Here is a 21588-nt window from a genome sequence, read left to right on the forward strand (position 1 = left end):
AGACCGTATTGGTCACCCCGTGCCCCTTATAAATCTCAACGTTCCTCCTACAAAGTCCCATCACAAGGGAGAAACACAAACACACAGACACAAATGTGTGTTTTATTGTCTGTATTTAAACAGCTGTATGCCGTATGCACCTGAAAACTCAATTTCCTTTGTACAAGAATACGGCAAAATCGTATGGGTTGCCGAGTATGCTACTATACACTACCCTACTGAACATTACACTATACACTACTATACACTACACTGTAAACTACTATATACTACACTATACACTACTACATACCTGCCAACCCCTTATCAGTGCCCTTACCTTATTACAGACCAATTTAAGACGGTATTGGTCACCCCGTGCCCCTTATAAATCTGAACATCGCCACTGGGGAGACAAAGGCGGCCGGGCGTCGTGAATCCAAGTCCCGGGCGAAGCCGGGTAGTAAAGCTAGTACAGTATATGCCAAAAGGCCTTTTTGGCGTCCTCTGGTCTAACACAAATTTGAGACGAGGCTCCAAAGAAAGCTGTCTCTGGTGTGGACCAATCAGTTTCAAAGACAATGCCACATAGATTATCAGAGTATGTTTATTTTTGAATTCTGACCACAGGCATTGCGATTAATGCAGACATGATTCCTTGTAAAAGGTTTCAGTTTGGTGGTTTAACATCTTAACACAGCTGTTTTGTTGCCAGAAAAAAAGGGGAAAACCTATTTTCATATTTTTGTACTGGCAAAGGAGGTCCCATAATGTGACCTAAATTATGGTTAATCAGGGTAGTTTACCTAGGTATAAAAAAATAAGAATAGGTTTTACCCTTTCTGACAATAAAACAGGTGTTAAGATGTTCAAACAGCAAATAGATACTTTTTGCAAGGGTTCAAGTCATCTTAACACCTGTTTTATTGCCAGAAATTGTAAAAGCAATTCTTATTTTTCATATACTTTGATACTGGCAAAAAAGGTCCCATGATACAGTTTAACAAACGTATTTTTTATTATTATTAAATATCATGAGAAAGTTTTTTTTTAAAATTAATGTCCCAAACAAAAAGGTACAGTAAAGTTGGTCGTTGTTGTGCGGATCAAACCGCATTTGTCATCACGGCCCCGCGAACCGCGCCTCGCAGGAGAGGGCCCAACATAACGGCAACTCTGCCATCGCGTGGTCATTGTGGGGAATGCGCCATCTAGTCCCATCAATGTCACCATCTATTCACCATCGATGTCACCATTTATTCACCATCAATGTCACCATCTATTCAGCATCAATGTCACCATCTATTCCCATCACTCTCACCATCTATTCACCATCAATGTCACCATCTATTCACCATCGATGTCACCATCTATTCACCATCAATGTCACCATCAATTCACTATCAATGTCACCATCTATTCACTATCAATGTCACCATCTATTCCCATCACTCTCACCATCTTTTCCCATCACTCTCACCATCTATTCCCATCACTCTCACCATCTATTCCCATCACTCTCACCATCTATTCCCATCAATGTCACCATCTATTCCCATCAATGTCACCATCTATTCCCATCACTCTCACCATCTATTCACCATCAATGTCACCATCTATTCCCATCACTCTCACCATCTATTCCCATCACTCTCACCATCTATTCACCACAATGTCACCATCTATTCCCATCACTCTCACCATCTATTCACCATCACTCTCACCATCTATTCACCATCACTCTCACCATCTATTCCCATCACTCTCACCATCTATTCCAATCACTCTCACCATCTATTCACCATCAATGTCACCATCTATTCCCATCACTCTCACCATCTATTCACCATCACTCTCACCATCTATTCCCATCAATGTCACCATCTATTCCCATCACTTTAACCATCTATTCACCATCAATGTCACCATCTATTCCCATCACTCTCACCATCTATTCCCATCACTCTCACCATCTATTCACCACAATGTCACCATCTATTCCCATCACTCTCACCATCTATTCACCATCAATGTCACCATCTATTCCCATCACTCTCACCATCTATTCACCATCACTCTCACCATCTATTCCCATCAATGTCACCATCTATTCCCATCACTCTCACCATCTATTCACCATCAATGTCACCATCTATTCACCATCACTCTTACCATCTATTCCCATCACTCTCACCATCTATTCCCATCACTCTCACCATCTATTCACCACAATGTCACCATCTATTCCCATCACTCTCACCATCTATTCACCATCACTCTCACCATCTATTCACCATCACTCTCACCATCTATTCCCATCACTCTCACCATCTATTCCCATCAATGTCACCATCTAGTCCCATCACTCTCACCATCTATTCCCATCACTCTCATCATCTATTCACCATCAATGTCACCATCTATTCCCGTCACTCTCACCATCTATTCCCATCACTCTCACCATCTATTCCCATCACTCTCACCATCTATTCACCACAATGTCACCATCTATTCACCATCAATGTCACCATCTATTCCCATCACTCTCACCATCTATTCACCATCAATGTCACCATCTATTCCCATCACTCTCACCATCTATTCACCATCAATGTCACCATCTATTCCCATCACTCTCACCATCTATTCACCATCAATGTCACCATCTATTCCCATCACTCTCACCATCTATTCACCATCACTCTCACCATCTATTCCCATCAATGTCACCATCTATTCCCATCACTTTAACCATCTATTCACCATCAATGTCACCATCTATTCCCATCACTCTCACCATCTATTCACCATCACTCTCACCATCTATTCACCATCACTCTCACCATCTTTTCCCATCACTCTCACCATCTATTCACCATCACTCTCACCATCTATTCCCATCACTCTCACCATCTATTCCAATCACTCTCACCATCTATTCACTATCAATGTCACCATCTATTCCCATCACTCTCACCATCTATTCACCATCACTCTCACCATCTATTCCCATCAATGTCACCATCTATTCCCATCACTTTAACCATCTATTCACCATCAATGTCACCATCTATTCCCATCACTCTCACCATCTATTCCCATCACTCTCACCATCTATTCACCACAATGTCACCATCTATTCCCATCACTCTCACCATCTATTCACCATCAATGTCACCATCTATTCCCATCACTCTCACCATCTATTCACCATCACTCTCACCATATATTCCCATCAATGTCACCATCTATTCCCATCACTCTCACCATCTATTCACCATCAATGTCACCATCTATTCACCATCACTCTTACCATCTATTCCCATCACTCTCACCATCTATTCCCATCACTCTCACCATCTATTCACCACAATGTCACCATCTATTCCCATCACTCTCACCATCTATTCACCATCACTCTCACCATCTATTCACCATCACTCTCATCATCTATTCCCATCACTCTCACCATCTATTCCCATCACTCTCACCATCTATTCCAATCACTCTCACCATCTATTCACCATCAATGTCACCATCTATTCCCATCACTCTCACCATCTATTCCCATCAATGTCACCATCTATTCCCATCACTTTAACCATCTATTCACCATCAATGTCACCATCTATTCCCATCACTCTCACCATCTATTCCCATCACTCTCACCATCTATTCACCACAATGTCACCATCTATTCCCATCACTCTCACCATCTATTCACCATCACTCTCACCATCTATTCCCATCAATGTCACCATCTATTCCCATCACTCTCACCATCTATTCACCATCAATGTCACCATCTATTCACCATCACTCTTACCATCTATTCCCATCACTCTCACCATCTATTCCCATCACTCTCACCATCTATTCACCACAATGTCACCATCTATTCCCATCACTCTCACCATCTATTCACCATCACTCTCACCATCTATTCACCATCACTCTCACCATCTATTCCCATCACTCTCACCATCTATTCCCATCAATGTCACCATCTAGTCCCATCACTCTCACCATCTATTCCCATCACTCTCATCATCTATTCACCATCAATGTCACCATCTATTCCCGTCACTCTCACCATCTATTCCCATCACTCTCACCATCTATTCCCATCACTCTCACCATCTATTCACCACAATGTCACCATCTATTCACCATCAATGTCACCATCTATTCCCATCACTCTCACCATCTATTCACCATCAATGTCACCATCTATTCCCATCACTCTCACCATCTATTCACCATCAATGTCACCATCTATTCCCATCACTCTCACCATCTATTCCCATCACTCTCACCATCTATTCACCATCAATGTCACCATCTATTCCCATCACTCTCACCATCTATTCACCATCACTCTCACCATCTATTCCCATCAATGTCACCATCTATTCCCATCACTTTAACCATCTATTCACCATCAATGTCACCATCTATTCCCATCACTCTCACCATCTATTCACCATCACTCTCACCATCTATTCACCATCACTCTCACCATCTTTTCCCATCACTCTCACCATCTATTCACCATCACTCTCACCATCTATTCCCATCAATGTCACCATCTATTCCCATCACTCTCACCATCTATTCCCATCAATGTCATCATCTATTCCCATCAATGTCACCATCTAGTCCCATCAATGTCACCATCTATTCCCATCACTCTCACCATCTATTCACCATCAATGTCACCATCTATTCCCATCACTCTCACCATCCATTCACCATCAATGTCACCATCTATTCCCATCACTCTCACCATCGATTCCCATCACTCTCACCATCTATTCCCATCACTCTCACCATCTATATACCTTCAATGTCACCATCTATTTACCATCAATGTCACCATCTATTCCCATCACTCTCACCATCTATATACCTTCAATGTCACCATCTATTTACCATCAATGTCACCATCTATTCACCATCAATCAATGTCACCATCTATTCACCATCAATGTCACCATCTATTCCCATCACTCTCACATCTATTCACCCGAATCTCGGCGGGGGGTGACGTGAGGGTGGGCGGGGGGTGACCGGAGGATTCGGCGGCGGCGTGGGGGGGGGCGGAACTTTTAATTCCGTCTGTTTTTCCGTTCCGGCCTCGACCCTTTCCACCTCTGCCGTTGACGAGGACGTCATCCGGGCGGAAACAATTGCTCCGCATGCGTCTCGGGCCCTGAAGACGACGACCACCACCAGGGTTCGAGCGACCATGAACACGGCGCTTAAACACTGGAAGGAGGCGGCCACCCTCGTGGTGGCGGCGGGAGGGCGAGCCGGGCTCACGAGGACGACGACGAGGACGAGGAGGAGGCAAGAGGAGCCGTTCGGAGCGGCGAGAGGCCGACAGTGGCCACGGAGTGACGACTTCGACTACGAGGTGAGGCGCCTCACGGCGCCCCCATTGCAACACAAAGATCCCCTCACAATGAAGAAACACAATAACACAATGTCACTTTGACTAGGGGGTGAGACGCCCCCATTACAACACAAAGATCCCCTCACGTTGAAGAAACACAATAACACAATGTCACTTTGACTAGGGGGTGAGACGCCCTCATCAGAACACAAAGATCCCTTCACGTTGAAGAAACACAATAACACAATGTCACTTTGACTAGGGGGTGAGACGCCCCCATTACAACACAAAGATCCCCTCACGTTGAAGAAACACAATAACACAATGTCACTTTGACTAGGGGGTGAGATACCCCCATCGCAACACAAAGATCTCCTCACGTTGAAGAAACACAATAACACAATGTCACTTTGACTAGGGGGTGAGGCGCCCCCATTACAACACAAAGATCGCCTCACATTTAAGAAACACAATAACACAATGTCACTTTGACTAGGGGGTGAGACGCCCCCATCACAACACAAAGATCCCCTCACGTTGAAGAAACACAATAACACAATATTACTTTGACTAGGGAGTGAGACGCCCCCATCACAACACAAAGATCCTCTCACATTGAAGAAACACAATAACACAATGTCACTTTGACTAGGGGGTGAGACGCCCCCATCACAACACAAAGATCCTCTCACGTTGAAGAAACACAATAACACAATGTCACTTTGACTAGGGGGTGAGGCGCCCCCATCACAACACAAAGATCCCCTCACGTTGAAGAAACACAATAACACAATGTCACTTTGACTAGGGGGTGAGATGCCCCCATTACAACACAAAGATCCCCCTCACGTTGAAGAAACACAATAACACAATGTCACTTTGACTAGGGGGTGAGACGCCCCCATCACAACACAAAGATCCCCTCACGTTGAAGAAACAATAACACAATGTCACTTTGACTAGGGGGTGAGACGCCCCCATCACAACACAAAGATCCCTTCACGTTGAAGAAACACAATAACACAATGTCACTTTGACTAGGGGGTGAGACGCCCCCATTACAACACAAAGATCCCCTCACGTTGAAGAAACACACTAACACAATGTCACTTTGACTAGGGGGTGAGGTGCCCCCATTGCAACACAAAGATCCCTTCACGTTGAAGAAACACAATAACACACTGTCACTTTGACTAGGGGGTGAGATGCCCCCATTACAACACAAAGATCCCCTCACGTTGAAGAAACAATAACACAATGTCACTTTGACTAGGGGGTGAGATGCCCCCATTGCAACATATAGATCCCCTCACGTTGGTGAAACACAATAACACAATGTCACTTTGACTTGGGGGTGAGACGCCCCCATTACAACACAAAGATCCCCTCGCATTGAAGAAACAATAACACAATATCACTTTGACTAGGGGGTGAGACGCCCCCTTTACAACACAAAGATCCCCTCACGTTGAAGAAACACAATAACACAATGTCACTTTGACTAGGGGGTGAGACGCCCCCATCACAACACAAAGATCCCCTCACGTTGAAGAAACACAATAACACAATGTCACTTTGACTAGGGGGTGAGACGCCCCCATCACAACACAAAGATCCCCTCACATTGAAGAAACACGATAACACAATGTCACTTTGACTAGGGGGTGAGACGCCCCCATTACAACACAAAGATCACCTCACGTTGAAGAAACACAATAACACAATGTCACTTTGAGTAGGGGGTGAGACGCCCCATTACAACACAAAGATCCCCTCATGTTGAAGAAATACAATAACACAATGTCACTTTGACTAGGGGGTGAGACGCCCCCATTACAACACAAAGATCCCCTCATGTTGAAGAAATACAATAACACAATGTCACTTTGACTAGGGGGTGAGACGCCCCCATCACAACACAAAGATCCCCCAAACGATGACCTCCACTCTCCGTCCCTGTTCCCCCCCAATGATCACCTCTGCTCTCCGTGTTCCCCCAAACGATCACCTCCACTCTCCGCACCCTCTGTCCCTCGCCTCGCCCCCCCTCCCCCCGCGCAGATTCTGGTGGTGAAGCGCAGCAAGGCCAGCGGCTTCATGCCCAACGCGTCGGTCTTCCCCGGCGGCGTTGTCGACAGCGCCGATTTCCACCACGACTGGGCTCGCCTGCTCGCTCCCTGGCGGAAGACTCGGCTCTCCGGCGACGGCGTCGGCATCGCGGAGGACTACGGCGTGACATGCGGTGCCGGGCCGAGGCCACCGATGTTCGCGACGGACCGCGGCAGCCTCGGCTCGGCGATTCCGGGCGAGCTGGCGTTCCGGATCTGCGCCATCCGGGAGACGTTTGAGGAGTCCGGGGTGCTCATCGCTCGGCCCGCGGAGCGGCCGCACGGCACGCCCGGTCAGTTTTTTGTTATTTGCCGTTCGGCACGGAGCAGCGGGGTTTTCGGAGACCGATGTTATTCACGAGTCAAGGTTGGCTTTTGTCGTCATTGCATTAGATCACGTAAATATAAATGCGTCAGGATGTTAAAAGATCAGAATAGGTTTTCTCCCCTTTCTGGCAATAAAACCAGTTGTGTTAAGGTGTTCAAACAAAACACCATGTAGAAATCTTTTGCAAGGACACATGTCTGCATTAACCACACACACACAGTACTTGTGGTGAACATGCAAACAAAAAGATGTTCCGATAACATGTGCATTCATCATCATTAGACCTCCTTTGCCAGTACCAAAATGTAATAATAGGGTTTTTCCCCTTTTTTCTGGCAACAAAACTAAAACCTTTTTACGAGGATTCATGTCTGCATTAACCACAATACCTGCAGTCAAAATGCAAACAAAAGACATACTATTATAACATATGCATTGCCTTTGAAACTGATTGGTCTACACCAGAGATAGCAGCCTTCTTTAGGTCCTAGTCTCGCCACCAGTGTCAGACAAGAGAACAACACCAAGAGACGAACAGCACAAAGACAATGCCACTATCAGAGCATTCATAGCTCGGGGTTAGCAGCTACAACATGGGACCTTTGTTCCAGTATCAAAGTACGAAAAAATATAAAAATAGGTTTTACCTTTTTTGGCAATAAAACAGGAGGTTTTGTTGTTCAAACACCAAATAGAAACTTTTTAACCCGCCACCATCACCTCCGGCAGACACAGCCAAGCAGTAAGGTTTGTCACGTAAACAAAACACGAAGACAGAATCTTGGCAAAAATCGTCCGATGATGCTGGGTGTTAATCCCCAGCGAAACGTCACGGGTCTCAAAATTGTAAATGTTGTGGATTTACTGTCCAGGGCACCGGTGGGCTGAAGTTACTAATTGGCACGTTTTGTTTCATGATACATGTTTTTTGGGCTCTTTGTCCCCTCGTTTGTCAGCTGGTCCCGCCTCCCCAGTCCTCTCACTGCCCCGGCCCCTCCCCCCTCTCTCTATTTAAGGCCTCGGCACAGATTCGTTGTCCTTCTGTTTGTCTTGGTGTGTGTCTCGCTCTCTGTGTCTTTGTGTGTGTCTCTTTCTACATGTGTGTCTGCCTATGCTGTTCCCGTGTCTGTGTTTTTATCATTCATTCTTACCTGATGATGGTTGCTTGTGTTGCAACCGAAACGTCGTATTATATTATTATTTGACTTTATTTTCTACTTGACTTTACCGAAAGAACCAAAGAGTATGTATAAATGTATCGTTAAACCCGCCACCACTCGACACAGCCAACTAGTAAGGTTTGTCACGTAAACAGAACGTGCCAATTCGTCACTAGTACAGCACACCGGTGTGTTGGAGAGCCAATCCACAACATTTACAATCTGAGTACGACGTTTCGCCAGTAGTTACAAGTAGCTTCATCAGGCGACAGTCAGATTTATGGAGAAGTCCACCTGTTTCGTACCTTAAAAAATAACGTTTTTGTTTACGTGACAATCCTTACTTAATTTGGCCGTGTCAGGTGGTGGCGGGTTTAATGACACAACATTTTCTGCACTAACGCGATCTAACCCAAAAAAACGTGTTTTTGCCGTGTTCCGGTTGCGTGGTTAGGTTGGTTGGTCGGTCTGTCAATTATTTAAGTGTTTGATCATTAAATCGTGAAAACGTTTACCCCAATGTTGAACTCGGTCGTGCCACGCGACATTGTTTCATCGACTTGGATCTCCCACGAGGGCGGTGCGACTCTTTGCGCTTGACAGTACGAGGGGGTGGCCCACAGAAGCGGATGCCACAGAGCTACCTCTGAGATCCCTCCACCGGGTGACCGCTGGTCCGCACAATCGTGGGGGGGCGGCACTTTGCCACCCGCCCTACCGTGCAGAGCGAGGGTTCGTCGCATGACAGTCAAACCGATTTAAAATAAATAAATAAAATATCAGAGCTGGACTTTGTCCCAATGAGGTGCTGAGCTGAATTGAAATGTCACGGTTGTTTTTGTGCAGCCAGAAGTGACCGGGCTATAATCCAGCGCCGCCTCTCCCTCTCAGCCTTCTAAACTAAACTTTTTTTTATTTTACCAGGTAAGGCCCACTGTACAGCTCTTTTTCAGAAGGGACCTGGCCATCTCGAAATGATAGCCCAACGAAGTGGAATATTGTCACATGGAATTTTACAGCAGGAGCCAAATACCCTAAACCCATGATGTCGATTCTAAATGTGGAGGGGAAAAAACGCGCGACCACGGGGAGAGAGACACACAAACTCCAAATATACAGCAGCAGGCGTCAGGGTCGGGTTTGAACCCACAACCTCCTGTACACCAGGCGAGGTAGTAAACATCTCCTAGCCACAGTGATGATGATGAGAGAGACACGCAAACTCCAAATATACAGCAGCAGGCGTCAGGGTCGGGTTTGAACCCACGACCTCCTGCGTAACCAGGTGAGGTATTTTAACATCTCACAGCCACCGCGGCGCCCCTGGCTGTGGTTGTATTGCACTCGCATCGACTGCCGCGCCTCTCCCCCTCTCTCTCCCCCCCCCCTCTACCCTCCCCCAGACGAGGCGCCGGCGCTGGCCACCGCTGTGCCGGACTCCCCCGCCCTGCGCCGCTGGCGTGCGCTGGTGCTCTCGGACGCGCGTCTCTTCGCGGCCATGTGCTCGGAGCTGCGCGTGGTGCCTGACGTGTGGGCGCTTCACGAGTGGAGCGACTGGCTGACGCCCGTGCCGCTGGCGCCGCCGGCGGCGGGCGCCCCGCCTCCGCGCCGCTTCGACGCCGTCTTCTTCCTCTGCTGCCTGGCGGAGGCGCCGGCGGCTTCGCACGACGACCACGAGACGGTCGGCGCCCAGGTGGGACTCGTTGCCCGTTGTCACGCTCGTCGTTACGCACGGCGCGTGCAAGCGACCGAACCGCAGAAAGCTCGCCGATCTCTCGTCAAGCGGCATAAACCGTCGTCGCGCGCGAACTCCGGTCATCCTCGCGGCGGCAGCGGCGGCGGCGGCGGCGGCGGCTTGTGGCTGGCCATCGAGCGAAGGCGGCGGTCGCCGCATCGTCGCGCGGCGCTTTCAGCCGCGCTGCTTCTGCGGCCGTCTGGAACGCTCTTCCTTCCGATATTAGGAAGCCGGCTGGGAGCTGCACACTTTTAAATCGTCATCTCAATTGACAAACTCATTTCTGCAGAACCGCTTTTTGTGTTGAGTTTGCCGTCCATCCCCCCGCGCCTCCGATTAGCCACGGTTGGCGACGAAAGAAGTTCAACGCGCGTGCACGCACGCACGCACGCACGCACGTTGGAGCCGCGAGCGCGTTCGACGCCGGCGCTGTCGTTCCGAGGGCGCGGGGAAGGCGCCGCTGTGCTCCACAGACGCCGTTCGCAGCGAAGGTTTGCGACGTTGTCGCCTTGCCCTGAGTAGATTGCGACGTCGTTGTCTTTGTGTATTTTCGGCAGATTTTGGGGCCGCGACACCGGGGCGCGCATTGCAAAAACGTTTTTTTTTTATGAACGGCGTCAGATGTGCGGCTGATGACGCGTACGTTTGCCACCTGGTTAATGCTGCGGTTACCACACACCGCAGGGGCCACGGGGCGTGAACCGCGAGCCCTTGCAACAGGCGGCAAACGTAACGCAGCTTTCAGTGATATCACCGCCGTCGCCACCGCTAACGTTTCCCAATCCCCCCACCCCATGTCCACCCTGTGCCACCACCACGACCGCCACTACCAACAACATTGGTACCACGATCACCACTTCCGCCACTACCACCACCATTCATAATACCTACCACCACCATGACCGCTACCACCACCATGACCGCTACCACCATCGCCACCGTCACCACCGTCACCACCTCACCACTAACACCACCACCACCAACGCGACCACCAACCACCACCACAACAACTATCACCACCACCACCACCGTCACTACCTCACCACTAACACCACCAACACGACCACCAACCACCACCACAACCACCACCATCACCACCACCATCACCACCTCACCACTAACACCACCAACACGACCACCAACCACCACCACCACAACAACCACCACCACCACCGTCACTACCTCACCACTAACACCACCAACACGACCACCACCACCACCACCACAACCACCACCATCACCACCACCACCACCGTCACCACCTCACCACTAACACGACCAACACGACCACCACCACCACAACCATCACCACCACCATCACCACCTCACCACTAACACCACCAACACGACCACCAACCACCACCACCACAACAACCACCACCATCACTGTCACCGCCTCACCACTAACACCACCACCACCACCACCGTCACCACCTCACCACTAACACCACCACAACCACCACCACCACAACAACAACCACCACCACCACCGTCGACGCCGCAGTGGGTGTGCCCGCCGGAGCTGCTGTCCCGACACGAGGCGGGCGCCCTGTGGCTGGCGCCGCCGCAGCAGTACGAGGCGGCGCGCCTGTGCCGCGTGCCGGCGCTGCTCTCGCTCGCCGACTTCGCCCGCCGCCGGGCCGCGCTGGGGCTGCACCGCTGGATGCCGGTGCGGGTCCCGGATCCGGCGGGAGGAGGAGGATTGGTGGGGGTGCTGCCCGGTAAGCGGGGGAGCTGCCCCGGTCGCCCCGGTCGGAGAGGGAAGAGAGAGAGTGGGGGGGGGGGGAGAGGGGGAGGGGGGAGACATGCGGCGGTCGGTGCGGGTGCGGTGCAACCACAGCCAGGGGCGTCGCGGTGGCTATGAGATGTTAACTGCCTCGCCTGGTATGCGGGAGGTCGTCGTGGGTTCCATCCCGACCCTGACGCCTGCTGCTGTATATTTGAAGTCTGCGTGTCTCTCTCTCATCATCATCATCATCATCACGGTGGCTAGGAGATGTTGACTACCTCGCCTGGTATACAGGAGGTCGTGGATTCGATCTCGACCCTGACGCCTGCTGCTGTATATTTGGAGTTTGTGTCTCTCTCTATCTCTCCCCGTGATCGCGTGGATTTTTCAACCGGGGCCTCCGGTTTTTCCCTCCACATTTTGAATCAACATCACGTGTTTAGAGCATTTGGCTGCCACTATAAATTTCCTCGTGATGATGATTCGTTGAACTATCATTTGTGATGGCCAGGTTGCTTCTGAAAAAGAGAGCTATGTCGCTCAGTGGGGCCATGTCTGGTAAAATAAACGTAGTTTAAATTTATTTGGGGGCGGCATGGACGTTAAGAAGCCTCAGGCGGTGTCATCATTCGAAAAAGCCTCCCATTACCCCCACGGCGAAATTTCCAATTTATTAATTTTTTCCGGAAACAATTTTCCAGAGGTCGCACCGACGCCAAGAATCGACTCGGTCGGGGAAAAAGCCACGTTGGAAATCACCGGGCCCCGCCCTTGCGAAAAAACTGGGCAGGAACCGATCCTCAAAAATCGGTCCTGCCCAAGGCGAGGCTTTTCTGGGGTACACAGGCGGCTTGCGCATCGCCCCACCAGTCTCACCGCCGGCGGGGTTGAGCCGGTGCCACTTAACCGGCATCATTGGCATCGCCGCCGCCGAGCCTCGGAGGGGCGCGCTCGCGTTCGGCGCCCTCGCCAGCTGCACTCGGCCCCCGGCGGAGCGTACGGCCGTACAGCCAGGGGACCTTTGTCTTTGTTGTGTATGTTGGGAGGGATGGGCAGCGTCGCGGTGGGCGCACCGCGCTTACGAACCCCACTTGGCCGTGTTCGATTCCCGTGCGCGGCAAACGTCAGTTTGTGAATAAATATTCACACGGTCTGACCTTGGGCTTACCCGAGGTCATTTTGGCCTCAAATGAGTACCTGATGAGATGCGTAAAAGCATCAACAATGGAGAGACAAAGCTTGCTGGGTGTGGTGCCCGCCTTCATAGGTGCTACCCGCTAACAGCACTTGCCCCGGCAGTCTGCCGTAGGTTATCCGGGGGTTGGGGGGGGGATCTTTGTGTTGCCGCAAAATACATGAGCAGACTTTTACCCCCTCCTCCATGTATCTGTCCATCCACTCGGCATTTCTGGGAGTGCGTGATTTCGGCCGCATTGGTTTAACGCACGCAAAGCTCTGGGGCGCTTTTAACGTGGTGCAGTGCGTCTCATCGGCCGAGTCGGGCTCCCTTGCATTGCTTCAGTGCAATAAAAAAAGCCTCGTCAGCAGCGAGGAGCTGGCGAGAACCGCCAGACGTCTAAAAGGCGAGGGCTAGTTGAGACACACACGCGGGCGCGTCTCATCGACGCACAGCGGTAACATTCCTTAATTTCGCCTCTGCGCCGACACGCCCGGTAGGCCCGCATCGTCCTCCCACCGCCCCCTTCCCCCCGCGTTGTTATTTCGCCGTCGTCTGATCCGCCGCCCCCCCTGCCAGGAGATGAGCTGTACCCGGCGGAACCGGACGAGGTTGGCGGTGGCCACGGCGCCGTGGCCCAACCGGCACGGCCGTCGCGGCCGGGCACCGCGCCGCGCCTGCACCGCACCACGACGGCGCGGGGCCGCGCCGGGGTGCTGCTCACCGTGGCGCCCGAGTTTGGCCACCTGGCTCCGTTCGTCAGGGAGGACGACGCGGAGGAGGAGGAGGAGACGAAGACGAAGAAGCCAGAGTCGGGGATTGGGAGCCGACTGTGAGCTCCGTGTCACTCCGCCTGACGGAGTCACGCGTCGTCATCCGTGCGGATTGATAACAGCGGATTAAAGGTGCAGTTGTACAAGTTGCTATCCGCGCTCGGTTGCCTGTCGGGAAGCAGAGCGGATCTCGCCCGTTCCTCCTTGCGAGGAGGAAAGGCGGCATCAGCGACGACGACGGAGTGTTCACGATGTGCGGTCGATTCGATGTTGGGATTCGTGGCCGCGCCCGCTCGCAGGGCCGCCGAGTCTTCAGCGCGCACGGATGGCACGGACGATCGCGGGGGGGGGTGGGTGGGGTGGGGGAGGGGGGGGGTGGCCTCTTTGGGTCGCCTCGCCCCGCTTGGATCGAATTAATTGCGAATGATGCAACAGCTGACGACGGCGTCTTGGGCAGAGGGACGGGGCGGGGGGGCGGGGCTGGAATGGGTGGTGGTGGCGCAACGGTGACTTTCGTGGTCTCGCCGCGAGAAAGGGAGCCCCGGTCCGCGTTTGATTTCCGACTAGGGCGACTTTCTGCGGTGGGGAGTGTGTGTGTGTGTTTTTTTTTTTGTTAGCGTGCTGCCCTACGAACCCCGCAGAGAGCCGAGTTCGATTCCCTGCTCATATCTGAACCGGACCTGGGCCTCCCCTCGGTCGACTCGGCCTTAAAAAAAAAATGAGTACCTGGTGCGGTGTGTGAAAACGTCGCCACGGGGGAGACAAAGGCGGCCGGGCTTGGTGTTGGCCACCCACCCGCTCGTGCACCGTGCCAGCCTTCACAGGTGCTCGCTTAACAGCACTTGCCCCAAACGGACTGTGTAGGCTGCACGGACGATCTTCGGCTTCTCTGTACATGGGTCACGTCACTCGGACGAAACCTTCCCCTTCGTGTCGAATGGCGGCTGCTGTTGTTGCTGTGTGCATGGGGTGCGTGCGAGCATGTCGGTCATCCACCTCCGTTAACCGCTATGCCCCGTGACCTCCCGTCAACGAGCCCCCCCCCCCCCCTCCCCGTCCCATGTTTCACGTGACAAAGTCCTCAAAGTGCACCTAGCCTGGCACAGGCACTGTGGCGGGAGGATCTCTTGTGTCGTCTTGTGTCGTCTTGTGTCTTCTTGTGTCTTCTGTCTTCGAGTCAGAGATCACGAGCGCACAAAGGGGATCAGAAACGACAATAACTTAGGTCTGCTGCTGCCGCCGCTGCCGCCACCACCACTGCTGCTGCCACCACCACTGCCACCACCACCGCCACCACCACCACCGCCATCGCTGCTGCCACCACCACCGCCACCACCACCGCCGCCACCGCTGCTGCCGCCACCACCACCGCCGCCACCGCTGCTGCTGCTGCTGCTGCTGCTGCCGCCGCCGCCGCCGCCGCCGCTGCTGCTGCCGCCACCACCCCCACCACCGCTGCTACCACCGTGAGCTGAGAGGCTGTTCATCGAGGAGCCGCCCTACAGACGCGTGGCGCCCGCCACCTTGAGGAAGGGAGCGGACACCCCCTCACCCCCCCCACCCCCCCCCTCCACCCCACCCCCGTCGTGTGGAATGGGAAATTCCTCGACAAACCCAAGAACAAAAGACCTTGAGTCCAAGCACTTCAAACAGGAGACCTTGGTGTGACTTGGCATCTCTTGAACGACTGTTGTGCATTTCATAAAAACACAAGAATATCGGTGTTTTGCCCTTTCTGGCAATTAAACAGGAATTTTGTTACGACGTTCAAACACCAAACTGATGCCTTTTGCAAAGGAATCAAGTTCCTGCGTTAACCACACACAGCACTTGTGCTGAACATGCAAACAAACATGCTCTGATAATGTATGCATTGTCTTTGACACTGATTGGCCTACACCAGAGACGGCAGCCTTCTTCATGGCCTGGTCTCACTAACAGTGTCAGACCGGAGAACAACGCCAAAAGGCGAACAGCACAAAGACAATGCCACACGTGTCAGAGCATTTGTGGGAGCTATATCACGGGATACCTTTTTGCCAGTGTCAAAGTATGAAAAATAGGAAGAGGTTTTTGCCTTCACCCCAACCCCCCCCCCCCCCCCCCCCGTTTCACTTGAGACCTCTGGATACAGAATATATTTCTCCGGACTACGCAAATCAACATTGCCCCACCGTGTCTGCAAAAACTTGACAGGACCCTCCGGGTCACCGAGTGGGAGTGATGAGCAGCGTTCGGTGAACTCCTGGGATGTTTTGTAGGAACGTACAATGCAATCGTCATAGAGCTGTGTGTCCGTGTGTGTAGTTTAATGAAAGGGGGAGCGGTCGTTCGAGCGGTTAGCGCGCTGCACTTTGAACCCGGTCACCCGAGTTCGATTCCCGCTCACGATCGCCAACACCCGGTGACGATTATCCGAGGCGATCCTGGGCCTCCGCTAGATCGACTTGTCCTTAAATGAGCACCTGGTGCGGTGTGTAGTAAACATCGCCGCTGGGGAGACAAAGGCGGCCGGGCGTGGTGCTGACCACCCACCCCCTCGTGTTTCCGTGCCGGCCTTCATAGGTGCTGCTCGCTAACAGCACTTGCCCCTACAGTCTGTTAAGGCTATATGGGGGATATTTATAGTTTATCAGCCTAACTGCTGTCAATTCATAATTTAATCAATGCAGCACTCAGGAGAGTGATTGATTGACAGGACCGTTGCTTATGTAGATACGTTGAACGTCTTTCGCACCACCGTACGTAGCCAACCGTGCTCATTGGAGGTGCGGGGAAAAACTGAACACAATAAGTGGTCCTATCAGTCGTATGGCCTGCATTGACATTCAAAGGCAGGTGTGTTAATGGCATTGCCGGTAATGTATATAGAATTGTCCGTCGTGCGTTCATTCGATTCTCAGTCCGCCTGTCTCGGTGAGAGTCGCGGCGGCAGCGTGTTGAGTAGTGGCGGTCCACACATCCCTTTCCCTGGCGACAGCACTACTACACTATACACTACACTATACATTACTACACACCACTACTACACTATACATTGCTATACACAGACTCTGGCTTTTTCTGGGGAGTTCCCAGTGGTTCCCAGGCCAGCCGAGCGACATCGTCCCACCGCCAATGTGTCCTGGGCCGGCCCACCGAAGCATCGTAACCTTCTCGTGGTGGTGGGGTCTTGTGTGTTGCAATGACCCTCAAAACTATGCCACCTGGAGTCTTGTACTCTTGGCAGGGGTCTCCCCTTTGGCGAACAGATCTGGGGGGGGGGGGAAGGTTCCAGACAAATAACGGTCCAAACCAAAGCCCCCTCATGAATGGTGCAAAAATACTAAAATCGGAGAACCTCTGCCGGACAAGGGATACCGGGACACGGACGCCTGGAGCCAGGCCTGAGGGAGGGTGGCGCTTGCCGGCAAGCGGCCGGTGGCCGGGGTGACCCCCGCAACGTAAACCCGGTCGGGCCCAGCCCGAGATGGCTTCGTGGTGCCGTCCCGTGGGCCCGCCAAGCGCGGGACGAAGGCTGAGGGGCGAGCGCGATGCCCAGCGTTGCAGGGAGAGGGATGGTCTCGGAATTGTGTCCGAATTGTGTCCACTGTATCCTACGAACCGGGCGAAGTTTTTGTTCACGTTGCAAACCTTACCAATTGGGCCAATGTCGGGCTGGTAGCGGGGTTTAACGACACAGCATTTAAGTCACGTGATCTATTCTAGATTTGAAGTTTTCGTGATTGCAAGGGTCCATACTCCTTGGTTCTTTCGGTAAAGTCACGTAGGTGAAAAAAATTAATTAAAAATATTAAATCAAAAATAGAAATGAATAAATCACGACGTTTCGATTGCAACTCAAGCAATCATCGTCAGGTGTGACAACCACATCTGATGACGATTGCTTGTGTTGCAATCGAAACGTGGTGATTTATTTATTTAAAAAAAATTCCACACCTACGAGGCTTTGCGTGATCTAGCCCACAAAAAAAAAAACCTGTTTGTGGATGATATTGGTCGCAGAAGGTCCCTACTGCTTTTAACGCACGAGTCGCGTTTCTCGGTCAAATTTTTCGCGCGAAAGCCGCGCGACCGCCGGTTTGTCCGGGCCCCCGGCGCTCTGCGCTCTTGTTTCACGCCGCGTTCCGCAGAGCACGTGACTTCTCGTGTTCGGACCGATCGCCAAATCCCCCCCCCCCGCGCGCCCGCGGGTTTCAACCGGCAGAACGCGTGGGGGGTCCTGGGTTTTGCAGAGACGCCCAATTAAAATGGCCCAGAAATAATTTTCTCTCGATAATGGGGAATCGACAATTGAGCCTGGAGCAAATCTTAACGTGTGCCCAGCAACTGTTGCTACTGCTACTGTTTTTTTTATTTTACCAGGTACAGCCACACTTCGCTATGCATCTATTTTTCAAATTCGACCTGGCCACACATGATAGTTGAACCAAGTGGCTTATCGCGTGAAAATGTATAGCATCAGCCAAGTACTCTAAAACGCACGGTGATGTTGATTCTAAATGTGGAGGGGAAAACTGGAGGAGCCAGAGACAAATCCACGCGAACACGGGGAGAGAGAGACACGCACACTCCAAATATACAGCAGCAGGCGTCAGGAGTCGGGATCGAATCTACGACCACCTGTATACCAGGCGAGGTAGTTAACGTCTCCCAGCCACCGTGTTTATTTTTGCCCTGAATCAACCTGACGCACATTTTCATTCTAAGCGAAAGCCATGCCTCGTGAGCACAGTTGCAATCTATCTTAAACAAGCGCTGTCTCATGACAAGATCGCATTCTTGCCCAATCAAGCTCAGTCCAGGTAACACAGAAAAATATTGTCTCTCACCGGGCTACACCGCGCGTCGCCTCTCCGTCGCGAGCTCTCGTATCTCCGAGCGCCGCATCTACAGCTCTCCAATGTGAATGTTTTTGGCTCCTGAACAAGGCCTCTCCACCCCACCCCGGCTCGTGGAGCGGAACGTCGGACATCGTGCCCCAACCACACGCACAGCGGCAGCACGACCGCGGAAAAAAAAACTCCGACGTCGTGAGCGCATCGGTCAGGGCTAAGGGTGACGGGAGGGCGGTGATGATTCAAAAGGGGCTCTCGGTGGCCAGTCTGACTGCATTCCTTCTTCGCCAGCAGAGTTGGTCATCCGCTGCCTCTTGGGGAGGGAAGGGGCACGCCATGGTGGCTATGAGATGTTAACTCTCTCGCCTGGTGTGCAGGAGGTTCATGGGTTCGATCCCGACCCTGATGTCTGCTGTATATTTGGAGTTTGCGTGTCTCTCTCTCTCCCCGTGGTCGCGTGGATTTTTCTCTGGGGGTCCTCCGGTTTTTCCCTCCACATTTAGAATCAACATCACGCGTTTAGAGTCTTTGTTTGGCTCCTGCTATAAAATTCCACGCGATGATGAGCCACTTTCTTTGAGCGATCATTTGTGATAGCCAGGTAGCTTCTCGCAAAGAACTACATCGTTCAGTGGGGCCTTACTTGTTAAAATAAAAAAATATATAGTTTATTTGTCGTTTTTAATCACGAGAGAATGTGCAAAGAATGTACACACACAAGATGCACTTAATAAACATTTCACTTTAAACTATACACAGCATTGCGTGTGATTAGAAGTTCGTTGTGTGCGGAATGTAGGGTGGTGGCGACACGCTAAGAAGGGTCCTGGGTTCAATTCCCGATTCGGGCACCTCTCTGTGTGTGGAGTTTGTACTCTCTGCCCCTGCCCTGCAGAGTGTGAGCGAATGAGTGTCATACCTATAGACATACCTGTGAGGCTGTGTGAGTTTGTGGGTCTCTGTGTGAGTCTTTGGGTCTGTGTGAGTTTGTGGGCCAGTGAATATTTCGATCTGTATGTGAGTCTCTGAATCTATGGGTCTGTATATACATCTGTGGGTCTCTGTAGGAGTCCGTGGGTTTCTGTGACGCACACGCACGTGTATGTCATCGGAACGGGATCGGAAAGAAAAATACTGATGACGTACACGGGCATCGGAACCGAATCGGAAACGGAAAACTGATGACCACGTACACGTATGCACATGTACGTCATCGGAACTGAATTGGAAAGAAAAACACTGATGACGTACATCAGTGTACGATGACGTACATCAGTGTACGTCATCAGTGTACGTCATCAGTGTGTTTCTGATTCCGTTCTGATGACGTACACGTACGTCACGTAGGTACGTGCGCGTCATCGGGAACGGGATTAAGGCCACGCGGTGCCATCAACGAACGTGCCGAGTTTTTTTTAAAGTTTTTGTTAAAGTTTTTTTGCGAAGCGTCCACGCCACGGATGATCAGAGACGTCGGGGAGACGATGGAAACGCGGAAACAAGAGGCGAAGGGGGTGCGCTAAGGAAGCGTGGTGGTGGTGGTGGGGGAGGAGGAGAGGGGTGGGTGGCGAAACTTTTAGGTCGCACCGAGTGTCAGGAAGAGGAAGCGCGTGGATTGGAGAATGCGCCACAGCTGTGGACATCACACACCGAGCCCTGCGAAGACGAAGTGGGGTTTTGGGCGGCACGTTGTCTGCATGAGAATCAGAATCTTTATTTAGACTGCAGGAGGGGGGACGGGGGGGATCCGATGAGCTGTGAAGATCTTTTGTCACGGATGTCCAGCTCGGGGCGCGGGGTCGGGACAAGCATGATAGGAGTGCAAAGTATTGTTAAAGAATGCTCAACAAATCGCAGGCAAGTAAATACAACTGCGTTTTACTTTACAGGGCAAAGCATCACTGGGCTATTGTCTTCTCTTCCTTCAGAAGCGACCTGGCCCACCACGAATGATGGCTCAGAGAAGTGGCTGTACCATCACGTGGACATTTATCGCAACCAAGTCATCTAAAGCAGTGGCTCATTTAACCCTTTGCTACAGCCATTGCTTCTCAATCGTAAACAAAAAAAACTAAATGTAACTGTTAATAAACGCACACGGTTTGATGCAACAAAGTTAAGTTGTTACCTAACGTGCCCGCGTTTAATGTGTGCTTTTCGATGATTTACTTCCTTTTTAAATAAATGTGGCCACGTCTCGCAATACCCAGAAAGGTCATCTGGCACCCCCAGGGGGAGCGGTGCACCTCAGGTTAAGAAGAAGGAGAACCACTGGTCTAGTGTATTGGCGGCTATACATTGCCACGCGATAAAGCCACTTCGTTGAGTTATCATTTGTGGCCAGGTCGCTTCTGAACAAAATACAA

The 21588-nt window shown here is 51.5% G+C and overlaps 1 protein-coding gene across 1 annotated transcript; it reads left to right on the forward strand.

Moving 5' to 3' along the window:
• The first annotated feature begins 5090 nt into the window (after positions 1–5090).
• NUDT19 (nudix hydrolase 19) lies at positions 5091–19974 on the forward strand. Its single transcript, XM_032977528.2, has 5 exons — positions 5091–5395; positions 7436–7775; positions 10374–10663; positions 12210–12426; positions 14191–19974. The coding sequence occupies exons 1-5, from the start codon at positions 5228–5230 to the stop codon at positions 14445–14447; spliced, it is 1272 nt and encodes a 423-aa protein (XP_032833419.1). The 5' UTR covers positions 5091–5227; the 3' UTR covers positions 14448–19974.
• Positions 19975–21588: the final 1614 nt, after the last annotated feature.

The sequence above is a fragment of the Petromyzon marinus genome, chromosome 63 (genome assembly GCF_048934315.1).
Source record: "Petromyzon marinus isolate PM22_M1 ecotype Great Lakes invasive population chromosome 63, UKy_Petmar_22M1.pri1.0, whole genome shotgun sequence".
In the NCBI taxonomy this organism is placed as follows: Eukaryota; Metazoa; Chordata; class Hyperoartia; order Petromyzontiformes; family Petromyzontidae; genus Petromyzon; species Petromyzon marinus.